The 23,071-nt window shown below is 39.3% G+C and overlaps 1 protein-coding gene across 1 annotated transcript in view; it reads right to left on the bottom strand.

The window, feature by feature from the left end:
* Positions 1 to 19,647, bottom strand: part of TPRG1 (tumor protein p63 regulated 1) — a 151,979-nt gene extending 132,332 nt beyond the window's left edge. Inside the window, 3 exon segments of the mRNA XM_073804018.1 lie at positions 7,719 to 7,725; positions 10,275 to 10,364; positions 19,355 to 19,647. Coding sequence (XP_073660119.1) covers positions 7,719 to 7,725; positions 10,275 to 10,364; positions 19,355 to 19,576 — 319 coding nt within the window. The 5' untranslated portion in view covers positions 19,577 to 19,647.
* Between the last annotated feature and the right edge of the window lie 3,424 nt (positions 19,648 to 23,071).

Genomic DNA, 23,071 nt, shown 5'->3' with positions numbered 1-23,071 from the left:
GATAATAGTTTTTGAATTCTGGAAGAATATTTCCTCAAATTTTTTGTGCTATGACAATATTATAGCCACAGACACGACTCACTTTTAAACTTAATCTGCATTGTTACCATATACTCTATTACTTTCTTAAGTTTAGACAATAAACAAAACAATAAATCAAACTCTCACCTCTAGTTTGCTTATTTCCACGGGATAATTGCTGCCACCGGGGCCAATTCCAAGCTACCAACCTGATATCACTGAACATCCAGGTGGTAGAAAGGGGCAGGAACACACTGTCATGTATTATTTCCACCACACAAATAGAACAGGCAAAAATAACCCCCAGAGCATACATAACAGCAAAGTGAAGTAAAATCATCAGAGGATGAGGCATTTTGAGTATATTACCTTTGTTTTAAATTTATTTGGGGTGAAAGGTAAACACCCACCAAACCAAACAAATGAAGAGGAAATAGGCAGTCTACCTGAAAAAGAATTCAGAGTAATGATAGTAAAGATGACCCAAAATCTTGGAAATAGAATGGAGAAAATTCAAGAAATGTTTAACAAGGATCTAGAAGAACTGAAGAGCAAAAAAACAATGATGAACAACACAATAAATGAAATTAAAAATTCTCTAGAAGGAATCAATAGCAGAATAACTGAGGCAGAAGAGCGGATAAATGATCTGGAAGACAAAATAGTGAAAATAACTATGGCAGAGCAGAATAAAGAAAAAAGAATGAAAAGAACTGAGGACAGTCTCAGAGACCTCTGGGACAACATTAAACGCACCAACATTCAAATTATAGGGGTCCCAGAAGAAGAAGAGAAAAAAAAGGGGACTGAGAATATATTTGAAGAGATTATAGTCCAAAAACTTCCCTAATATGGGAAAGGAAAGAGTCAATCAAGTCAAGGAAGTGCAGAGACTCCCATCCAGGCTAAATCCAAGAAGAACCACGCCAAGACACGTATTAATCAAACTATCAAAAATTAAATACAAAGAAAAAATATTAGAAGCACAAAGGGAAAAACAACAAATAACATACAAGGGAATCCCCATAAGGTTAACAGCTGATTTTTCAGCAGGAACTCTGCAAGCCAGAAACGAGTGGCAGGACATATTTAAAGTGATGAAAGGGAAAAACCTAAAACCAAGATTACTCGACCCAGCAGGATCCCATTCAGATTTGATGGAGAAATTAAAACCTTTACAGACAAGAGAAAGCTAAGAGAATTCACCACCACCAAACCAGCTTTACAACAAATGCTAAAGGAACTTCTCTAAGCAGGAAACACAAGAGAAGGAAAAGACCTATAATAAAAAACCCAAAACAATTAAGAAAATGGAAATAGGAACATACATATCGATAACTACCTTAAATGAAAATGGATTAAATGCTCCAACCAAAAGGCATAGACTGGCTGAATGGATACAAAAACAAGACCCATATATATGCTGTCTACAAGAGACCCACTTCAGACCTAGGGACATATACAGACTGAGAGTGAGGGGATGGAAAAAGATATTCCATGCAAATGGAAATCAAAAGAAAGCTGGAGTAGCAATTCTCATATCAGACAAAATACACTTTAAAATGAAGACTATTACAAGAGACGAAGAAGGACAATACATAATGATCAAGGGATCAATACAAAAAGAAGATATAACAATTTTAAATATTTATGCACCCAACATAGGAGCACGTCAATACATAAGGCAAATGCTAACAGCCATAAAAGGGGGAATTGACAGTAACACAATAATAGTAGGGGACTTTAACACCTCACTTTCACCAATGGAAAGATCATCCAAAATGAAAATAAATAAGGAAATACAAGCTTTAAATGATACATTAAACAAGATGGACTTAATTGATATTTATAGGACATTCCATCCAAAAACAACAGAATACATTTTCTTCTCAAGTGCACGTGGAACATTCTCCAGGATAGATCATATCTTGGGTCACACATCAAGGCTTGGTAAATTTAAGAAAATTGAAATTGTATCAAGTATCTTTTCCAACCACAATGCTATGAGACTAGATATCAATTACAGGAAAAAATCTGTAACAAATACAAACACATGGAGGCTAAACAATACACTACTAAATAACCAAGAGATCACTGAAGAAATCAAACAGGAAATCAAAAAAATACCTAGAAACAAATGACAATGAAAACACGATGACCCAAAACCTATGGGATGCAGCAAAAGCATTTCTAAGAGGGAAGTTTATAGCAATACAATCCTACCTAAAGAAATAAGAAAAATCTCAAACAACCTAACCTTACACCTAAAGCAATTAGAGACAGAAGAACAAAAAAAACCCCAAAGTTAGAAGAAGGAAAGAATTCATAAAGATCAGATCAGAAATAAATGAAAAAGAAATGAAGGAAACAATAGCAAAGATCAATAAATCTAAAAGATAGTTCTTTGAGAAGATAAACAAAATTGATAAAGCATTAGCCAGACTCATCAAGAAAAAAAGGGAGAAGACTCAAATCAATAAAATTAGCAATGAAAAAGGAGAAGTAACAACTGACACTGCAGAAACACAAAGTATCATGAGAGATTACTACAAGCAACTATATGCCAATAAAATGGACAACCTGGAAGAAATGGACAAATTCTTAGAAAAGCACAACCTTCTGAGACTGAACCAGGAAAATCGAAAATATAAACAGACTAGTCTCAAACACTGAAATTGAAACTGTGATTAAAAATCTGTGAAAAAAACAAACAAAAATCTGTGAAAAAAACAAACAAAAGCCCAGGACCAGATGGCTTCACAGGCAAATTCTATCAAATATTTAGAGAAGAGCTAACACCTATCATTCTCAAACTCTTCCAAAATATAACAGAAGGAGGAACACTCCCAAACTTATTCCACAAGGCCACCATCACCCTGATACCAAAACCATACAAAGATGTCACAAAGAAAGAAAACTACAGGCCAATATCACTGATGAACATAGATGCAAAAATCCTCAACAAAATACTAGCAAACAGAATCCAACAGCACATTAAAAGGATCATACACCATGATCAAGTGGGGTTTATCCCAGGAATGCAAGTATTCTTCAATATACACAAATCAATCAATGTGATAAACCATATTAATGAATTGAAGGAGAAAAACCATATGATCATCTCAATAGATGCAGAAAAAGCTTTTGACAAAATTCAACACCCATTTATGATAAAAACCCTCCAGAAAGTAGGCATAGAAGGGACTTACCTCAACATAATAAAGGCTATATATGACAAACCCACAGCCAACATCATTCTCAATGGTGAAAAACTGAAAGCATTTCCACTATGATCAGGAACAAGACAAGGTTGCCCACTCTTACCACTATTATTCAACATAGTTTTGGAAGTTTTAGTTACAGCAATCAGAGAAGAAGAAGAAATAAAAGGAATCCAAATTGGAAAAGAGGAAATAAAACTGTCACTGCAGATGACATGATACTATACATGGAAAATCCTAAAGATGCTACCAGAAAACTAGTAGAGCTTATCAATGAATTTGGTAAAGTTGTAGGATACAAAATTAATGCACAGAAATCTCTTGCATTCTTATACACTAGTGATGAAAAATTTGATAGAGAAAGTAAGGAAACACTTCCATTTACCACTGCAACAAAAAGAATAAAATACCTAGGAATAAACCTACCTAAGGAGACAAAAGACCTGTAAGCAGAAAACTATAGGAAACTGATGAAAGAAATTAAAAATGGTACAAACAGATCGAGAGATATACCATGTTCGTGGATTGGAAAAATCAACATTGTGAAAGTGACTATATTACCCAAAGCAATCTACAGATTCAATGCAATCCCTATCAAACTACCAAAGGCATTTTTCACAGAACTAGAAGAAAAAATTTCACAATTTGTATGGAAACAAAAAAGACCCAAAATAGCCAAAGCAATCTTGAGGAAGAAAAATGGAGCTGAAGGAATCAGGCTCCTGGACTTCAGACTATACTACAAAGCTACAGTAATCAAGACAGTATGGTACTGGCACAAAAACAGAAATATAGATCAATGGAACAGGATAAAAAGCCCAGAGATAAACCCATGAACATACAGTCACATTATCTTTGATAAAGGAGGCAAAACTATACAATGGAGAAAAGACAGCTTCTTCAATGAGTGGTGCTGGGAAAACTGGACAGCTACCTGTAAAAGAATGAAATTAGAACAGTCCCTAACACCATACACAAAAATAAACTCAAAATGGATTAAAGACCTAAATGTAAGGCCAGACACTATCAAACTCCTAGAGGAAAACATAGGCAGAACGCTCAATGACATAAATCACAGCAAGATCCTTTTTGCCCCACCTCCTAGAGAAATGGAAATCAAAACAAAAATAAATGGAACCTAATGAAACTTAAAAGCTTTTGCACAGCAAAGGAAACCACAAACAAGACAAAAAGACAACCCTTAGAAAGGCAGAAAATTTTTGCAAATGAAGCAACTTACAAAGGATTAATCTCCAAAATTTACAAACAGCTCGTCCAGCTCAATATCAAAAACACACAAAAAATAATTCAAAAATGGGTAGAAGACCTAAATAGATGTTTCTGCAAAGAAGATGTACATATTGCCAACAAACACATGAAAGGATGCTCAACATCACTAACCATTAGAGAAATGCAAATCAAAACTACAGTGAGGTATCACCTCACACCAGTCAGAATGGCCATCATCAAAAAATCTACAAACAATAAATGCTGGGGAGCGTGTGGAGAAAAGGGAACCCTCTTGCACTGTTGGTGTGAATGTAAATTGATACAGCCACTATGGAGAACAGTATGGAGGTTCCTTAGAAAACTAAAAATAGGGCTTCCCTGGTGGCGCAGTGGTTGAGAGTCCTCCTGCCGATGCAGGGGACGTGGGTTCGTGTCCTGGTCCAGGAAGATCTCACATGCCACAGGGAGGCTGGGCCCGTGAGCCATGGCTGCTGAGCCTGCAGGTCCGGAGCCTGTGCTCCGCCACGGGAGGGGCCACAACAGTGAGAGGCCCGCATACCACAAACAAACAAACCAAAAAAAACTAAAAATAGAACTACCATACGACCCAGCAATCCCACTACTGGGCATATACCCTGAGAAAACCATAATTCAAAAAGAGTCATGTACCACAATGTTCATTGCAGCTCTATTTACAATATCCAGGATGTGAAAGCAACCTAAGTGTCCATTGACAGATGAATGGATAAAGAAGATGTGGCACATATATACAATGGAATATTACTCAGCCATAAAAAGAAATGAAATTGGGTTATTTTGTAGTGAGGTGGATGGACCTAGAATCTGTCATACAGAGTGAAGTAGGTCATAAAGAGAAAAACGCATACTGTATGCTAACACACATATATGGAATCTAAAAGAAAAAAAAGGTTCTGAAGAACCTAGTGGCAGGACAGGAATAAAGATACAGATTTAGAGAATGGACTTGAGGACACAGGGAGGGGGAAGGGTAAGCTGGGACGAAGTGAGAGAGTGGCATGGACATATATACACTACCAAATGTAAAATAGATAGCCAGTGGGAAGCAGCTGCATGGCACAGGGAGATCAGCTCAGTGCTTTGTGTCCACCTAGGGGGGTGGGATAGGGAGGGAGGGAGGGAGACACAAGAGGGAGGGGATATGGGGATATATGTATACATATAGCTGATTCACTTTGTTATACAGCAGAAACTAACACACCATTGTAAAGCACTTATACTCCAATAAAGATGTTAAAAATAATAATAATAAAATAAAATACAAAAAAATTTATTTGGGGGTGAAACTAATTTTATTTAATTTTACATATAATAATAACTTGTAAAACTATTTAATTTAAATTTAAGAATTAACAACTGACTGTCAAAATTCCTGAAATCCTACCATTCACCTCTTATGAGCACGTGTGAACCAGCTCCAGCATGCCACTGGATCAGACCTTCATGGATATTGCATAAGTATCTAATGTGTCACCTAAACTCCCACCCATTTATTGATCCTCCACATTTCAAACATGTACAGGCCACAAACCCTGATCCACAATTTCAAATTCAACAAAGCCCTGAAAATTGCAGCCGTGGTGGAAACTCACTTTGCGGTAAAACCAGATCTGAACCAGATGACGATTTATTCTATTTTTAATATCACATGTTTCCCTGAAAAGAGATTAATATGTTTTATTAGGGTGGGTAGTCCCAGACCTCCACTTGGGGCATAAAATAAACAACATATGCATTGTTTTACATTTCCAAAATATGAAAAATTCTCAGCTGATTCAAGGGTTTTGGATAAGGGATTGTGGACTTTCAGTGATCTTCATAAAATATAAATACAGAGCCTCACCCATCAGAGACTCCGTATCACCTAAGGGATAGAATCGAAGTTCTTAAACATGATACACAAGGCCCATAAGTCCTTTTCAAGTTTCCTCTCAACAGCTCCCACCTTGCCCTCCTATATCAAACTACTTCTAGGAGTCTGACAAACCATGACTAAAGATGGAGCTGGGCTTATTAGTTACCCCTCATCTACACTGTATGTACTTGGGGAAAGAATCAGAACCCAGCTAACGCAGGAGTGTGGTGGTCCATCTTTCTTGCTCTATCACTTATGGGATCTTCATCTGGCCACTTCATTTTCCCTAGTCTCCACCTCTCATCTATAAAATGGGAATCATACAACTAACAAGGATGTAGGGAAGGTAAAGCAAGTTCATGGACATGAAGATACTTTTACATGTGCTATATACTACATTAAAAGGCTTTTTACTATTCCTCATTCTGAAACTGGAATACTGGTTTGAAAGCAGATATTCTTTAAACCACTGATGAGTAGCCAGGGATTTCTCATCTCCCCAGAAGGAGCTGAAAGTTGATGTACATGAAGCCCAGCCTTTTCTGTCACATACAAAAAAAGTGTTATGCTTGAAAAGAGTCTTGTGTGGTTGGTAAGGCTGGGGAAATAGGTCTATGTTACAATCCCTGTAACTCTCAGGAATGGATGGGTCTTATGCCATTAGAAAAAGGAGGAAAGGGGACAAGAGCAGCCCAGGTTCTCACCTTTCTGGGCCTATGTGTTTATACATTTGTTTTGTTTAGTCTTGCTGTTGTTATTTTGGAGGTTTTGTTTTTTGTTTGATTGGTTTTGCTGTTGCTGTTTTTTGCTGCACTACAAATAAACAGAGGACTTAAGTCTGAAAGGTCATTCAAAACCTATGCATGCCCCTCCTTTGACAAACAGCTTCCTATCTTCTGCTTGAACAGTCACAGTGAATGGGAGCCCATTCATTTAGTCCAGATGCCTGAACATTTTCTTTACAACTGGTACCTCCTCCTTCCATTACATGAAGGCAGTCTGAACCAGCTACAAAGAGTAACAGGAAAAGAAAAGAAACTGGCAATGTCTTGCACTGGTAAAAAGGACTGGAATCAGATCTTTTCCTGAAAGTAGATTTTGATGGAGGGTTGTGGGAGAAGTAAAAGAATTTTGAGAGAGAAGAATGACCAAAAAAGAACACAAAATCACTACCATTTAAAAAGGAGAAATGGGTTCCAATGTGCAAAGGAAGAAAGTCTGATAGCAAATAAGCAAATATGATTGCTTGAAATTCTACATGCATAGGATACATGCCTCATTATTGTCCTTAATATAAATGGGTACCACAGGACAAAAGAGAAATAGAAAACTAGTTGCCAGAGATTTCTTACCAACTTTCTGAACGTCCTATTAGGTTCAGAGGTAAGTACAAGGCTTGCGTCTTTGGGGCAAAGCTGTTCATATTTACCTGAAAACTGCTGGTGTTAGCAATCATCCTAGCTGATGTTAAATCAAGCACACAATTATAGTGCTAAACCTCAATGCAGATCACACAATCAGATTTATCTTCCAAAAATTGATATCTACAGGCCACTGCAATCACTGAGCAGAAACATTCAAACAAACAAAAAAACAAGTCAAACTTCTGTACAAATAAAACCAAACAAAATATGCACCCTTAAAGAAATTACTGATTCTATTATTTGAGAATTCAAAAGTAGCCACCACTGGATTTGAAAGACCATGTTTGTGCATTCTTTCTTATAAATGAGATACATTGTAGAAATGAAATGAGATATATTGTAGAAAAAAAGTGAGATACATTGTAGAAACAAAATAGGTAAGTGTTTACTTCTGACGTGACCTTCAGAATTTATGTAGACATCTTGCTTAATCAAGGCAGCCTTTTCTTTCTTTCTTTTTTTTTTTTTTTTTGCGGTACGCGGGCCCCCCACCACCGCAGCCTCTCGCGTTGCGGAGCACAGGCTCCAGACGCGCAGGCTCAGCGGCCGTGGCTCACGGGCCCAGCCGCTCCACGGCATGTGGGATCTTCCCAGACCGGGGCACGAGCGCGTGCCCCCCGCATCGGCAGGCAGACCCCCAACCACTGCGCCACCAGGGAAGCCCAAGGCAGCCTTTTCATTTGCACAAATCATATTTTACTCTGCAGATGGGAGGTGGAGAGTAGAGAATAAAATGTAAGTTGGTGAAAGTGAATAAATTAAAAGACTTTTCATTAAAGGTAACCCAGAGATGATAGAGATAGAGATGGACAAGATAGAAATAAAGGTAGAGGCTACCAATAACAACATCAAAAAGTATTGCCTTTTACCAATAGTTAGTACTTGAGAACAGAGGAAGGACACTGATGTCCACTGAAAATCCACTATGTGCTAAGGACTTTGCTAAGAATTTTACAATGTTACCTTGTTTAGTCTTCATAACAACTTGTCAGGTATATATCATTATCTGCAATTCATAGATGAAGACACAAATGCTCAGAACTTGTCAGCTTGGTTTTCAAAAATTCATTTTAATTCAAGTTTTGGAACCCATTTGAAACAAAAATATGCTATGGTGGTCAGAAAGATGGACTCACAGTTTATTTGGTTTCTGCATTCCTTTGATTGAGGGATTTGTTCTGCTCGACTGGAAGGTTAAACATCCCAGTGTTGTCCTCCTAAAATTTATTCAAAGAAGATGTCCCTCCCAGAAGGGAAAGATAAAATGATTCTTCACTCAGGTGTAGAAATGACTGAGCTTTTCGGCTGGAACCTTTGGTGCTTGTACTACCAAGAAAACTTACTGAACCAATTAAGTATCTCAAATGGAGTTCTAATTGCATTCTCCATTTAATATCATGGATTCTGCAGAAGAAAAGAGATGCCTCTTACCCTTATTATGTGCATATTTTACTTACTACTATAAGGACTATGGCATTCCTAATAGTCACCTGGTGGGTGAAAAAAAGGTCACACAGACACTAGAGTGTCAGGGTAGGACAGAAAGTTAACCATCTTCATTGTGTCTGGCAATGAAAACCCCTGTAGCTAAGATAAGCCTTGAGGGTGAATGGAGCAGTCATTAAAATGACAAGCACTTAAGTGTTAGATTTGGTTTTTATCTTAACTCTGGACAGGTGGCCTTTCTTTTGAGGGCTTTTTATTTGCTTGTTTTGTTTTTTTTAAATTTTTATTTTATATTGGAGTATAGTTGATTAACAATGTTGTGTTAATTTCAGGTGTAGAGCAAAGGGATTCAGTTATACATGTACATGTATGTATTCTTTTTCAAATTCTTTTCCCATTTAGGTTATTACAGAATATGGAGCAGAGTTTCCTGTGCTATACAGTAGGTTCTTGTTGGTTATCAATTTTAAATATAGCAGTGTGTACATGTCAATCCCAAACTCCCAATCTATCCCTCCCCCACTCCAAGGTGGCCTGTCTTTATCCTGCATGATTTCCCTAGTTTTGTTGCTCATGTTATTGTACCCAATTTACTTAATGATAAAATTCACACTGTATATGTTGACCTCATTCATCCTCTTTCCCAACCTTCCTTTCCACTGTACCCAGAGTGGGATGGTTAGTAGCCTGATGTGGTTGGAGGGAGAGTGCTTACAAGAAACAGAGATTGGAACCAGAGAGATCAGTGAGGAGGCTAATACAATGGTCCCTGAGAGCCCTGATGAGGGCCTGACCTAAGGTAGTCACAGTGATGGTTGAGTGAAGCAACTAGCCTGGAAAACAGTGGTAGAAGTCAAACCTGGTCATACCATCAGCCATGGGGCACCATGAAACTTTACTCTCCTGCTCGATATGTCAATCAATTATCTCACTGTAAGCAGGAGAAATTCTTCCACTGGGCCATCTCCTATTCTATTATGGTGTTGTCAAGGAAAAGGCTAGATTTCCACTGCCCTTCACTTAGTCATAACTACTCACTGTCGAGAGCCAGAAGCCTTGAATTTTCTCTCCAGAAGTCTTGGCAATGTGGCCTTTCAAGTCTTCCGTGGCAGTCTCAATGGCCCCTGGCTGAGTAGGAGAAAGAGAATACCTAGTTTAGAGAAGACTGAGTCCTCTTCATGCTTATGATTAATTACTATATCCCAGCAATTCCTCCAAAAAGTTGACCAGGAAAGATAATTCTTGGAGTTGCCTGTTTGTTGTAGGCACTGCCTGCTGGAGAGCTTAGTCTTAAACTCTGGTATTTACTAAGTTGCTCTCCTTGGGTGGGACAAAAGTGATCCAAGTCCTGTGAGATTTCTATAATCTTACTCACATTTTCTCATAGAAATGAAGATAGCTATTTTCAGAGCACCAGTTTTTCTAATAAACAAATGTGTATCAGGAAGTTCAATGCATTTAGCAATACATACATTTTTAAAATCTAACCTTTCTCTCTTCAAAGAGTACATGGTCATAAAACACAAAGGAGGAAAGCTTCTTCCAGTATTCTGACTATAGTTTTATCTGGCTCTGGGAAATGAATTTTTTGTCTCCTTACCTCTCTTTTTTTACCTTTATCCAAAAAGGAATTCCTACTATGAGCCTGCCTCTAGCTTAAAAATGGATTAACCCTGTCTTAATAATACATTCATAGACCCTCTAGCTCAGTGATTCTTAAACTTCAGCACACATCAGGATCACCTGAAATGTGTCTTAAAACAGATTTGTGGGCACTGTCCCCAGAGTTTCTGATTCAGTAGTTCTGGGGTGGGCCTGAGAATTTACATTTCTAACAAGTTCCTGGGTGATGCTATTGGTGTGGGACTCTACTATAAGAACCATTGTTCTCTAGGCAGTTACTCTCAGCCTTGGTTACCCATCAGAATCACTGGCGGAGCTTTTGAAAATCCTAATGCCAGGGCTGTGCACCAGGCCAATTATATCAGATACTCAGTGGACGGGATTCACCTAACAGTACATCAGGATTTTTTAAAGCATCCCAGATAACTCCAATGTATAGCCAAGCTTGAGAACCACTACAGCCAAGGTCTTATCTATTAGAAGCCATCCCGTTTTATAAGTGTGAAAACAGGGGTCTGTGTAGGGAAGTATATAACTTGTCAAGTTCACTCAGTCAAGAAGTGACAGAAACAAGACAGGAAACCCAGACATTCCACTTCTAGGCCTACCACACAGTGCTGGTCTCATGCCCAACCCTGGGACTAGTACGTTACAAGTTCTCATATAGTCTCTATGTAATAGGGCTTTATGCTAGACACCTAATCTTCCATAAACATCAACATTCCTAATCCTCCTAGCTTGAGACCTTTCTCTCCCAAAAGGAAGTGGGGATACTAGCCTAGCTAGGACCCATTCAAATATCTTCTCTCAGAGGTGAGGTGATTGTAGGATTTTGGTTTGCTTGTTTTCTCAAACTATGATAAAAGGCTTTGAAAGACTATAGCCACAGAGTCCATCAGTTAAGAAAAATCTTAGATGAGTCCACATGTAAAATACAGGAAAAGAATGGAGCTGCTTCAGATGAAGTGGTAGTAAATGGTACAGAACTTTAAGTACTTATCTGTCCCCCTCCCTTCCACTCATTCCACACAGCACAAGTCATCCAGGAAATGGATAGGACAACTACAGAGAATTGAGTGACCTGTGTTCATATTCCAGATATGTCATGAATAAATTCTGTGACCTACAGATAATTATTTAACTTTCCTTGGCTTCCATTTCTTTATCTATAAGACAACTGAGTAGACTGAACCAAAGCTTTCTGAGCCAAGCTGATGATCAAAACCTCCTGGAAATCTTTAAGAAAATATGACCATAGCCTTTTACACTGAGAGATTCTAATTTTCAATTCTAACAAGTTTCCTGTTGGATTGGACAGTCAGCCAGGGGACTGAATGATTTCCAACTCTTTTGTCATCCTCTGCTGCTGGTTAAAGGATTGTCAGAAAGCTAGTATGGTACCCCGTGCTTGCTGAAACCTGTGTGTCACAAAATCAGTAAGTTCTGGGACACTAGTCAAATATGCCTTGAGCTCCCACTGACACAGGAGATTGTGTCAACATCACTGGTTTCCAGTAATCCAGCTGGTAGGACTGGACTACCCTGCAGGGAAATTTCCTGATTCTGTTACAATTCTCCCATCATCCATCATCCTTGGCTCCCCGTGATACAGCCTGACTCTACTAGGCCCACTGGTCAAAGTTCTCTAAAAAATGATGCTTTCTTTGATGACTCATCATGGCTATTTTTCCTGTCTCTTTTCGTGTATTCACACAATTTCTGCCTCAAGCTAATATAACTTGGTAGTGAAACTAATACTTTTCAGAAGAAAAATATTATAAGTGGAATTGGAGAATAATGAAATAATCCTAAAATAAGCATTTTGTTGGATGCTTTTATGCCAGACACTTTGCCAAAAACATGTAAAGATGAATAAAAGAATGTAGAATTTTTCAAAACCTTACTTGTCTTCCCTATGGAAGGCAATTGGCAAAAGCTATCAAAATGATCTAATCTTCGATCCACACATTCCATTTCTGTGAAGTTATACTATAGATACTCTTGCATATGTACAAAATGACATATGTATAAAGTGTCCTTTGCAGCCTAGTTTGTGGATAGCAAAAACTTGGAAACCATGCAAATATCTATCAATAGTAGAGTTGTTAGATATATTATGGGACATATCCATGCAATGAAATATGATAAATATGTAAAAAATGAAGAAACATGTACTAATCTTTGATTTCAAAATATGTTATTAAGTGAAAGGAAAAAAATGTTCAGAAGAAAGGGTAAATATGGCAACTTTTTGTGTGAAAAGGAGGAGAATGGGTAAGAATAAGTATTTGTGTTTGTACAGGCCTAAAGTCACTCTAGAAGGATACATAGAAAATGTTAACAGCGGTTCCCTAAGGGTAGGGAAGGAACTTGGTGGATGGAGCCAGTGGATGGGTGTTGTTTGGCTATACACATTTTCAAAAGTTAAACATTAAAAATGAAGTGTATTCCTTATAGAACAGTTTGGAAGTCTCTGGAGTTCTGTCCGTGTCCTCACTGCCTGAATTCGTACCTTCAGTAGAAATATCAGTTATGCCTCTATGGAACAGTTATGCATCGTATCCTGATAGAGTATTTTACTCTCCTCCATTTGTTATTATTGGTTACTATGATAAATTAACTTCAGCCTTTTAGTGTCAAAAATGAAATAAAGTGTGTGAACACTTTGACTTGTGTCCGGGACAAGGTTTTAAATCTCAGCCTTTCTGCTGGCTGTGAGACCCATGTTAAGTCACCTTGTCATTCCATGCATCGGTGTAAGCATTTGTTAGATGGATAAGATATCATTAACTGTAACAGCTGTTAGGAAATGGTGACAACATTTGGTAACACTGAAGAATAAAAGACTTCATTATCATTCTTCTTGTTAACATTAAATAGAAGGGAAATCATTGTACCAGGATTGGGGGATCAAATGGTTACTGAACAATTAGCTCTGAGACTCCTTGCACTCTAAGACTAATACGAAAGTATAATGGAATGATATGTACTCATCACTCGACCAGAGAAAGCCTGGCAAGAGAGTACAAATACATTTCTAATTCTAAATTTTAAGAAAAAATCATTAGGGGGATCCTTACTTATAAGTCACTACATAGCTTAATGGTCAATATTTTCTCTAATAGTCTAGCACTAAATATTTTCAATCAAAACAAACGTACTGAGGAAAGTTCAAAGACATATGTATTTGTCTCCTTGTGTTTCCTCGAGCTAGAATAGCCCAGGGCCAGGAGCCACACAAACAATATTCATGTCTGCTACTAATATTTTCCCATGTACTGGACCCCTTAGCTAGACAGTGAGAGGATGGGACAAGATAGAAAGGAATGCTCCTAGGGACTTAGACACAATCAACTCTCCCTTGAGGGTGTCGTCACACCAAGAGTTTACTTTGTGGTATATTCATAAGGTAAGAAAACCAGCTGTGAATTGGATGTGATTTGTAAAGCCCAGACAAATTTGTCTCTCCCTGAAAATGAAGGAAATGCTTCTTATTTCATGATTGTTAAGTGTCTGCCCTCAGATAGAAACATCAACTTTATTACCATCTTCAAAGGATTTCAGTGTAAGGAGGGGATTCCAGAAACATTTTGCCCAGTGAGATATGTAATTTCTAAATCACAAAGAAGCTCATACAGACAATAACAATACAACTAATATATTTAGTTGTTCCCAGTACAAGAGCAAGACATGGGGAAGCGTGTAGTAAGAGAAGAGGGAAAAGGAGAGAGTATGAAAGTCAAATTAGTGTCATAAAGGCAACAACATCTTGCCACACAATGGGAAGTCCCAAACCTGCTTATTAAAATCTTGTTGCTCACAATAGAACACAGGCTATAAAAAGGCCATGGGGAACCATTAATTAAATATTAAAAGATCAAAGAGTTTTAGTCCCATTAGTTTGTATGTAATTTACATTCTCAAGTATAAATTTAGAGATAATTCCCCATCTCTAATCGCTTTCAACTTTCTGATAAGGTATCTGCAAATACAGAGTCCTACAGGGAGTTTAAATATATCTTTCCCCATGCGGATCAAGTATTGTTCCTTTCATAAGAAGTTGCTTTTGAATATCACTCTCCACGACTAAAGTGATTATCATAATGTACCTCAAGTTATTAGCCTTGAGGGGTACTTATGTTGAGAGAAGACAGTAGGCCATTTTTAGATATGTCTAAGCAATAATAGCAGATGAACAAAAATATGAGGAAAAGGTTATCCAAGCAGACTGATAGCAAGTGGTTCAGACCTTCATTACTGTGACTCCTCATTCATTGTCCAAGGCCAGAGGCAGTGGATGGGTGGTAGAAAGTTCCAGGAGTCTTGGGTTCCTGGCCTGCTATGACCCCTAAGTTGCTGGTTGCCTTTGGACAAGTCACATCTTCTTTATGTGTCTCAGGGGTGGGGTTGGATATTTTATGAGGCCCCTCCTGGCTCTGAGAAAGAATGTTGCTAAGCTGTATCAGAAGGACAAATTTGCAGTAAATAAATAATTGGCTGGAAGCCTGAGGGAAGAAAGCAACAGCCCAGAGTGACCCATAAAAGAACACAAGAGGTTGAAGGGACCAGACTGGCTTGTTTTACGACCAGGTATTCAGAGATGTGATCTAATGCACGATATTATGATGCTAAAAATGCCTTGTTTGTCATAAATTGATCTATACTTTCATATCAGTCACATCTTTGCATATCCAGCTTGAAACTCATATACTGATCCATCCTCTTTCTTATTATAGCATTGGGTATCCACTCCTGGCAGCTGAGTAACTGAGTGCCATCCTGCCTCAGCAAGCCAAGGAATAACTTTCCTTTCCAGATATGAACAAGAACCAACTTAAATATCCAGCAAAACTTAAACAGATTGTACTACATCCCCATAGTGGGATATTATAGAGTGTTAAAAATGATTTTATGAAACCACAGTTATTGACATAATAAATATTTGGCATGTAATTCTATTCTTTTGCACAATAAAATGTACATGTAAGAAGAAGTAAGGTTATTCACCAAAATGTATAAAAGCACATTCATATATTTTGGTTAACTTTGAACTGTGGAATTATGGTGACTTTTATCTTGCTTGCCCACATTTTCCAATTTTTTTCAATAAACCACCTCCTGTGAAATTATTTTAGAACCCTGTAATAAAATAAAATGCATGGCCAAGGAATTTCTCCACTCAGTCACTTACTGCTTTTCTGAATTTGCAAGATATATCCTTAAAATTCTTACACTGTAATAAATTGATTTATTTTAAATCACTGCATGGGATCACAGAACTATGAATGGGAATTGGGGAACATTTGTTCTAACCCTAGCTTTGCTACTTACTAACCTCTTGGGCAAGTCAGTGCCCACTAACTGTTAAGACCTTGGGTGAGCCACTGCCCCTCTCTGGACCTTAGTTGCCTCTAAAAATTAGAGAATTGACTAGCAACTTGGTGTTCAAAGTGTGGTAGGTGGACAGAAAGCATGAGCATTGCCAGAGAGTTTATATAAATGCAGAATCTAAGGCCTCATCCCAGACCCATTGAATCAAACCAGTATTTTAACAAGCTCTCCAGGTGATCCGTTTGCACGATAAAGACTGAGAAGCATTGGACCATATCATCCTTAGATCTCATTTCAGCTCTAAGAAGCAAAACATTACGATGTATGTTTCATAGATCTGAGTCATTCAGAACCCTGACCTGATTTAATTATCCCTTGAGAAAATCAGTTAGCTTCCTTCATTTGAACCTCTTTCCTGCTACAGACCCTATAGGTCTACATTTGTATCTCACCTTAGGGGTCATGGTGAGGTCATGGGCATCTTAATATCATTCCTATTACCAATAACAGGAATGTGAATGCCAAGTCAGCAAAAAAGAGAAAGAAAGCATTTAGAATAGCAAGAGATGCTGTTTATGAAATGTTAATAGATGTGTCTTACACTGTACTAAGAACTCTTTAAAAATTAGCTTAAACTCCCATATAAAACTGACATTTTATCCATACTTTGAAGATGAGAAAATTTATATATATGTGTATATATATATATATATATATACACACACACACACACACACACATATACATACATACAATGTCTCCTCCCATTTCCTCAGCTACCACCACATCAGCAGATTTGTGGTTTACAAGGTAGTAAAACTGGATCATTATTTATTCAAAATAATATTTATCATTGTTTCAGTCGAACCAACAATTGTATTTTCATTATCCTCATATGCATTAAAGCACGTTCATTATACTCACATGCTAAAAAAGAAAAAACCTCTTCATATTTTGTCTCTTGGTCTGAAGGAAAGTTAATGCTGACTGCTTGGGAATGTAGCCTTTACAGATACCTCCTAAAGAGTCCTCAGGTCTACTTCAGACTCACTGATAAGATTAGAAGGTTTTCCTTTCCCAAGCTCTTGAGAACTTCAAGTTACTTTCTATACACCTATTGGAGAAGATGTTCTTTAAATGAATCGTAGTCAATCACTGAAAATCTTTACTAGGGGGCCATACGTTCAATTGTACATTATGGCAGAAAGAGCACTGGACTTAGAGACAGAAGGTACAGAGTCTAGCTACAGCTCTTACACTAATATTATGTGACTTAGGTCACTTCACTCCTCTGAAACTTCAATATGTTTACCACTAAAACAAGAGTGATAAGCCCTTTCCTGCCTACCTCACAGTGCTTCTCCAGGGGACTGTATTTTATAAGCTACATAGAGCCACACAAATAAAAGCATCATGTAAATAAATAAATAAATAAACAAAAGCTCTGTTGTAGCTTTAGACTGTGTCAGTTTAGCTAAGCTAGAACTACATTTTCTAGAATTTCCTTTCCTGTCTGCTTCTAAACTAGTGTTGGCCACAAGAGAGGTTTGTGTCATATTTGAAAGGCAGAAGTGAAACATCAGTCATGATTCCTTATTGAAGATGAGGGCAGGACAATCAGGCCCAAGTGCAGCTCATGTTCACAGCTGCCAACCTCCTGTTTACTTGATGGCATGGGAGGGGGTGGGGAAGCCCCTGGACCTACAGCTCCTTTTGCTACAGTCAGACCTCCTCCCTCAGATCCTCCTTCCCTGAACTGGGTAAGTGTGCAGCTCACTCGGTGGAGAAGAGCACTGGCTTCTCCTGAAAGTGACTCACATCTTCAAGTTCAAACTTGGTGGGAGACAAACACAGGTTCCATTTTTCCATGGTGGGAGCCGCTCGGTCAAAAGGAATTCCAGTTTGTCCATCCAGGTTCAGGTTATTCCCTATTTCCTATTCCTACTTCACAACAGCCAATTGGTTGATCTATAGCAACTTCAGACCCATCATCAGATGCAAAGACAACAGCTTTGCATAGACTTCTCAGGCAGCTCTCTTAATTGAACCAGCTTCCAATGATAAAGCCCTTATTCTATATCATTCATCACTGTTCTTCTCTCATCAAATCCTGTTCATCTCTCATCATCACTATCAAAGAAAAGGACACTTTAAGGGATGCTTTGATTTCTTTCCCAGCTATATCTTAAGCTTAACTTTGCATATTCAATAAAGTTCTTATACTTTAGAAAATAAACCATTTGCTTTCCCTATGCAAAAACACACAAACACACACATAGTATAGAACATGCCAAAGCACTCTGCACATATGAGTCACTGAATACAGGTAATATAGGTATATATCTTCACACACACACACACACACACACACACACACACATATTGAGTCTCTTTAACTACAACTTTATCTTAACTAAAGATATATTTTAAAGGCTAACAAATCAGGGTTTGTTAGTTAAAGCATTATAAATAGTCTCAAACTCTTGGCCACCACTTATTTAGCAGTTGAGTTGAAAAGCTTTTTTTCAACAAAGAGATGTTCCATGTACACTTGAAGAATCTCTCTGCTGCCACAGAGCACAATCTGCAATGTTGCCCCCAGTTGATGATAGCCTACAAGCTCACTGCTTTGATGCACAGGGAAGAAGCTCAGCTCCAAACTGCAGCTATAGGATTGGAATAAAGTGTTTGTCCCCGTAGTGTTATACCAGCATGCCCATGTAGACCCTTGAGGTTTAGCCCATGCTCAGCAACCCTTTCCACTCCATCACCCATGTCTTTTCCAGACTTACAACAAATACTCCCTCTGGGCTCCCAGCCTTATATTCTAGCCAGTCTGGTTCTCTCTCCATAGAGCATTAATTTATTGAGGTCAGGTCTAGCATGAATACAGGACTCAGGAGCCAAAGACTCATGGAGGCTGGAGGACCTGCTTCTCCTTGATACTATCTGGTAGTCAAAAATAGACCCTTAACTACTCCGAAATTCAGATCTTCCGCCTATAAAATGGAGATAAGGATGACTACTTCACAGTTATTGTGACTATTACACAAGATAAAGAACATGAAAACAGTTGGTAAAACATGTGGTATATGGAAGGATATTAGGATGTTTTTAAGGAGAAGTTTTATGTAGTATTTAAATTCATGATTTTATTATTTTACCTGTGTAATGAAGTACTTCCGTGAGATATAAGGCTGGTGATAGGGACTGGGGTAGAGTGCTGATTCGGTCACACTTGGAGGCCTTGAAGTCTGCCTTGGCCCTGAGACAGTGCCTGGGTCACCCTCCTCCGTGGACAGCTGATCAGTCTCAGAGGTTTAGTCATCTCCCTCTTGCTTCGGAGACACAGGCTGCAATCCTTCAAAACTCCCAATGGTTGACATTTCTTCAGCCTAAAACAAAGGAAGAAACAATCTTCTCAGAAAAAAAAAAAAAAGTCGCCTGTGTCCTAGCTATGGCAAAACAGTGTACGATGAGCAAATGATGCTCCTGAAACTGACAAACCCACCACACAGTAACTAAGCAGAGGCACTGATGGATGCAGTTCAATAACACAGAATCTACAGTCCCCTGCGGACGTTTACCAGGCGAAAGAAGCAGAGACCCTGTGGACAGAGAAAAGGAAGCTGCAAGTATTTCCATTCTCCCCGTCTTTATTCTCAGGGACAGGAAGCTGAACAAGGGAACAGCAGTATGAAATCATTATCAGACAATTTCTCTTCAAGTTTTCATAGCATTTTTGCTTGAAAACCTACTAGCCTGCAAGCTTACTTAAGAGTTAAAAGCAATGATATTGCACCTTCTTGTGTACTTCTTGAGTAGTAATAGGGCATGAAAGCACTTAGAACTGAGCATATTTTTAACCGCAAGATTGCAATTCTAAAAATGTATCTTCAAGGATACACGGGGAATATAGCCAACTGTAAATGGAATATAATCTTAAAAAAATTGTGAATCATTACATTGTACACCTGTAACTTATATAATATTGTACATCAACTATACTTCAGTAAAAACTTTTAATAATAAATAAATAAAAATGTATCCTAAGGAAATAATTCAGACAAATGCAAAGACATAAATATAGAAGGTTGTACATTACAACACGGTGTCTAATAGTAGAAAAGTACATAATTTTATGTCTAATAGCAAAACATTGTGTATAATAGCAACATTACACACTCACACAACATTGCATCTAATACCAAAAAAATATAGTGAAACTAAGTATCCATCAGCAGAGAATTGGCTAAATAAGACATGTTATACTGCACAGTGAATACAATGTAGTCATTACAAATGTGAGGATATATTTTTACCATGGAATGATGTCCAAAAAAACAATTGTTAGTGGAAAAAATGTTATAAAATATTATGAATAATGTTATTCAAATTTGTTACAATAATTCAGAAAGAAAGAAGGAAGGAAGGAAGAAAGGGAGAAAGGGAGGGAGGGAAGGAAGGAATACTACCTGGACTTACATATGTATATACACGTGTGGTAGGACAGAGGTTAGAAACAATCTAAAAGGAAATAAAATAAAGTATTAATACTGATTATCTCTGACAAATTAGTGGTTACCAGTGAGGAGAGGGAAAAAGGGAGGGGCAAGATAGGGGTGGGGGGAAGATGGCTGAAGAGTAAGACGCGGAGATCACCTTCCTCCCTACAGATACATCAGAAATACATCTACACGTGGAACAACTCCTACAGAACACCCACTGAACGCTGGCAGAAGACCTCAGACCTTCCAAAAGGCAAGAAACGGCCCACGTACCTGGGTAGGGGAAAAGAAAAAAGAATAAACAGAGACAAAAGGATAGGGACGGGACCTGCACCAGTGGGAGGGAGCTGTGGAGGAGGAAAGGTTTCCACACACTAGGAAGCCCCTTCGCGGGCGGAGACTGTGGATGGCAGAGGGGGGAAGCTTCGGGGCCGCAGAGGAGAGCGCAGCAACAGGGGTGCGGAGGGCAGAGCGGGGAAATTCCCACACAGAGGATCAGGGCCGACCGGCACTCACCAGGCTGAGGGCTTGTCTGCTCACCCGCCGGGGCGGGCGGGCCTGGGAGCTAAGGCTCGGGCTTTGGTCGGAGCGCCGGGAGAGGACTGGGGTTGGCAGCGTGAACACAGCCTGCAGGGGGTTAGTGCACCACGCCTAGCCGGGAGGGAGTCCGGGGAAAAGTCTGAACCTGCCGAAGAGGCAAGAGACTTTTTCTTCCCTCTTTGTTTCCTGGTGCTCGAGGAGAGGGGATTAAGAGCGCTGCTTAAAGGAGCTCCAGAGATGGGTGCGAGCCGCGGCTAAAAGCACGGACCCCAGAGACGGGCATGAGACGCTAAGGCTCCTGCTGCCGCCACCAAGAAACCTGTGTGCGAGCACAGGTCACTATCCACACCCCCCTTCCGGGGAGCCTGTGCAGCCCGCCACTGCCAGGGTCCCGGGATCCAGGGACAACTCCCCCGGGAGAACGCACCGCGCGCCTCACGCTGGTGCAACGTCACGCCGGCCTCTTCCGCCGCGGGCCCACCCCGCACACAGTGCCCCTCCCTCACCCCGGCCTGAGTGCGCCAGAGCCCCCGAGTCAGCGGCTCCTTTAACCCCGTCCTGTCTGAGCAAAAAACAGACGCCCTCCAGCGACCTACACGCAGAGGCGGGGCCAAATGCAAAGCTGAGCCCCTGGGAGCTCTGAGAACAAAGAAGAGAAAGGGAAATCACTCCCAGCAGCCTCAGAAGCAGCGGATTAAAGCTCCACAATCAACTTGATGTACCCTGCATCTGTGGAACACATGAATAGACAACGAATCATCCCAAATTAAGGAGGTGGACTTTGAGAGCAAGATTTATGGTTTTTTCCCGTTTTCCTCTTTTTGTGAGTGTTTATGTGTATGCTTCTGTGTGAGATTTTGTCTGTATAGCTTTGCTTCCACCATTTGTCCTAGGGTTCTATCTGTCCATCCTTTTTTTTTAAATTTTTTTATTTTATTCTCTTAATAATTTTTTTTAATTTTAATAACTATTATATTTTATCTTACTTTATTTTATTTCACTTTATCATCTTTCTTTCTTTTTTCCTTACTTCCCTCCTTCCTTCCTTCCTTCCTTCCTCCCTCCCTCCCTTCTTTCTTTCTTTCTTTCTTTCTTTCTTTCTTTCTTTCTTTCTTTCTTTCTTTCTTTCTTTCTTTCTTTCTTTCTTTCTTTCTTTCTTTCTTTCCTTCTTTCTACTTCTACTAATTCTTTCTTTCTACTTTTTCTCCCTTTTATTCTGAGCCATGTGGATGAAAGGCTCTTGGTGCTGCAGCCAGGAGTCAGTGCTGTGCCTCTGAGGTGGGAGAGCCAACTTCAGGACACTGGTCCACAAGAGACCTCCCAGCTCCACATAATATCAAACGGTGAAAATCTCCCAGAGATCTCCATCTCAACGCCAGTACCCAGCTTCACTCAACGACCAGCAAGCTACAGTGCTGGACATCCTATGCCAAACAACTAGCAAGACAGGAACACAACCCCACCCATTAGCAGAGAGGCTGCCTAAAATCATAATAAGGCCACAGACACCCCAAAACACACCACCAGACATGGACCTGCCCACCAGAAAGACAAGATCCAGCCTCATCCACCAGAACACAGGCACTAGTCCCCTCCACCAGGAAGCCTACACAACCCACTGAACCAACCTTAGCCACTGGGGACAGACACCAAAAACAACGGGAACTATGAGCCTGCAGCCTGCAAAGAGGAGACCCCAAACACAGTAAGATAAGCAAAATGAGAAGACAGAAAAACACACAGCAGATGAAGGAGCAAGATAAAAACCCACCAGACCTAACAAATGAAGAGGAAATAGGCAGTCTGCCTGAAAAAGAATTCAGAATAATGATA

This window comes from Tursiops truncatus, chromosome 4, assembly GCF_011762595.2.
Source record: "Tursiops truncatus isolate mTurTru1 chromosome 4, mTurTru1.mat.Y, whole genome shotgun sequence".
Classification (NCBI taxonomy): domain Eukaryota; kingdom Metazoa; phylum Chordata; class Mammalia; order Artiodactyla; family Delphinidae; genus Tursiops; species Tursiops truncatus.
The sequence above is the reverse complement of the archived record's forward strand: the minus strand, read 5'-3'. Positions and strand labels throughout refer to the sequence as shown.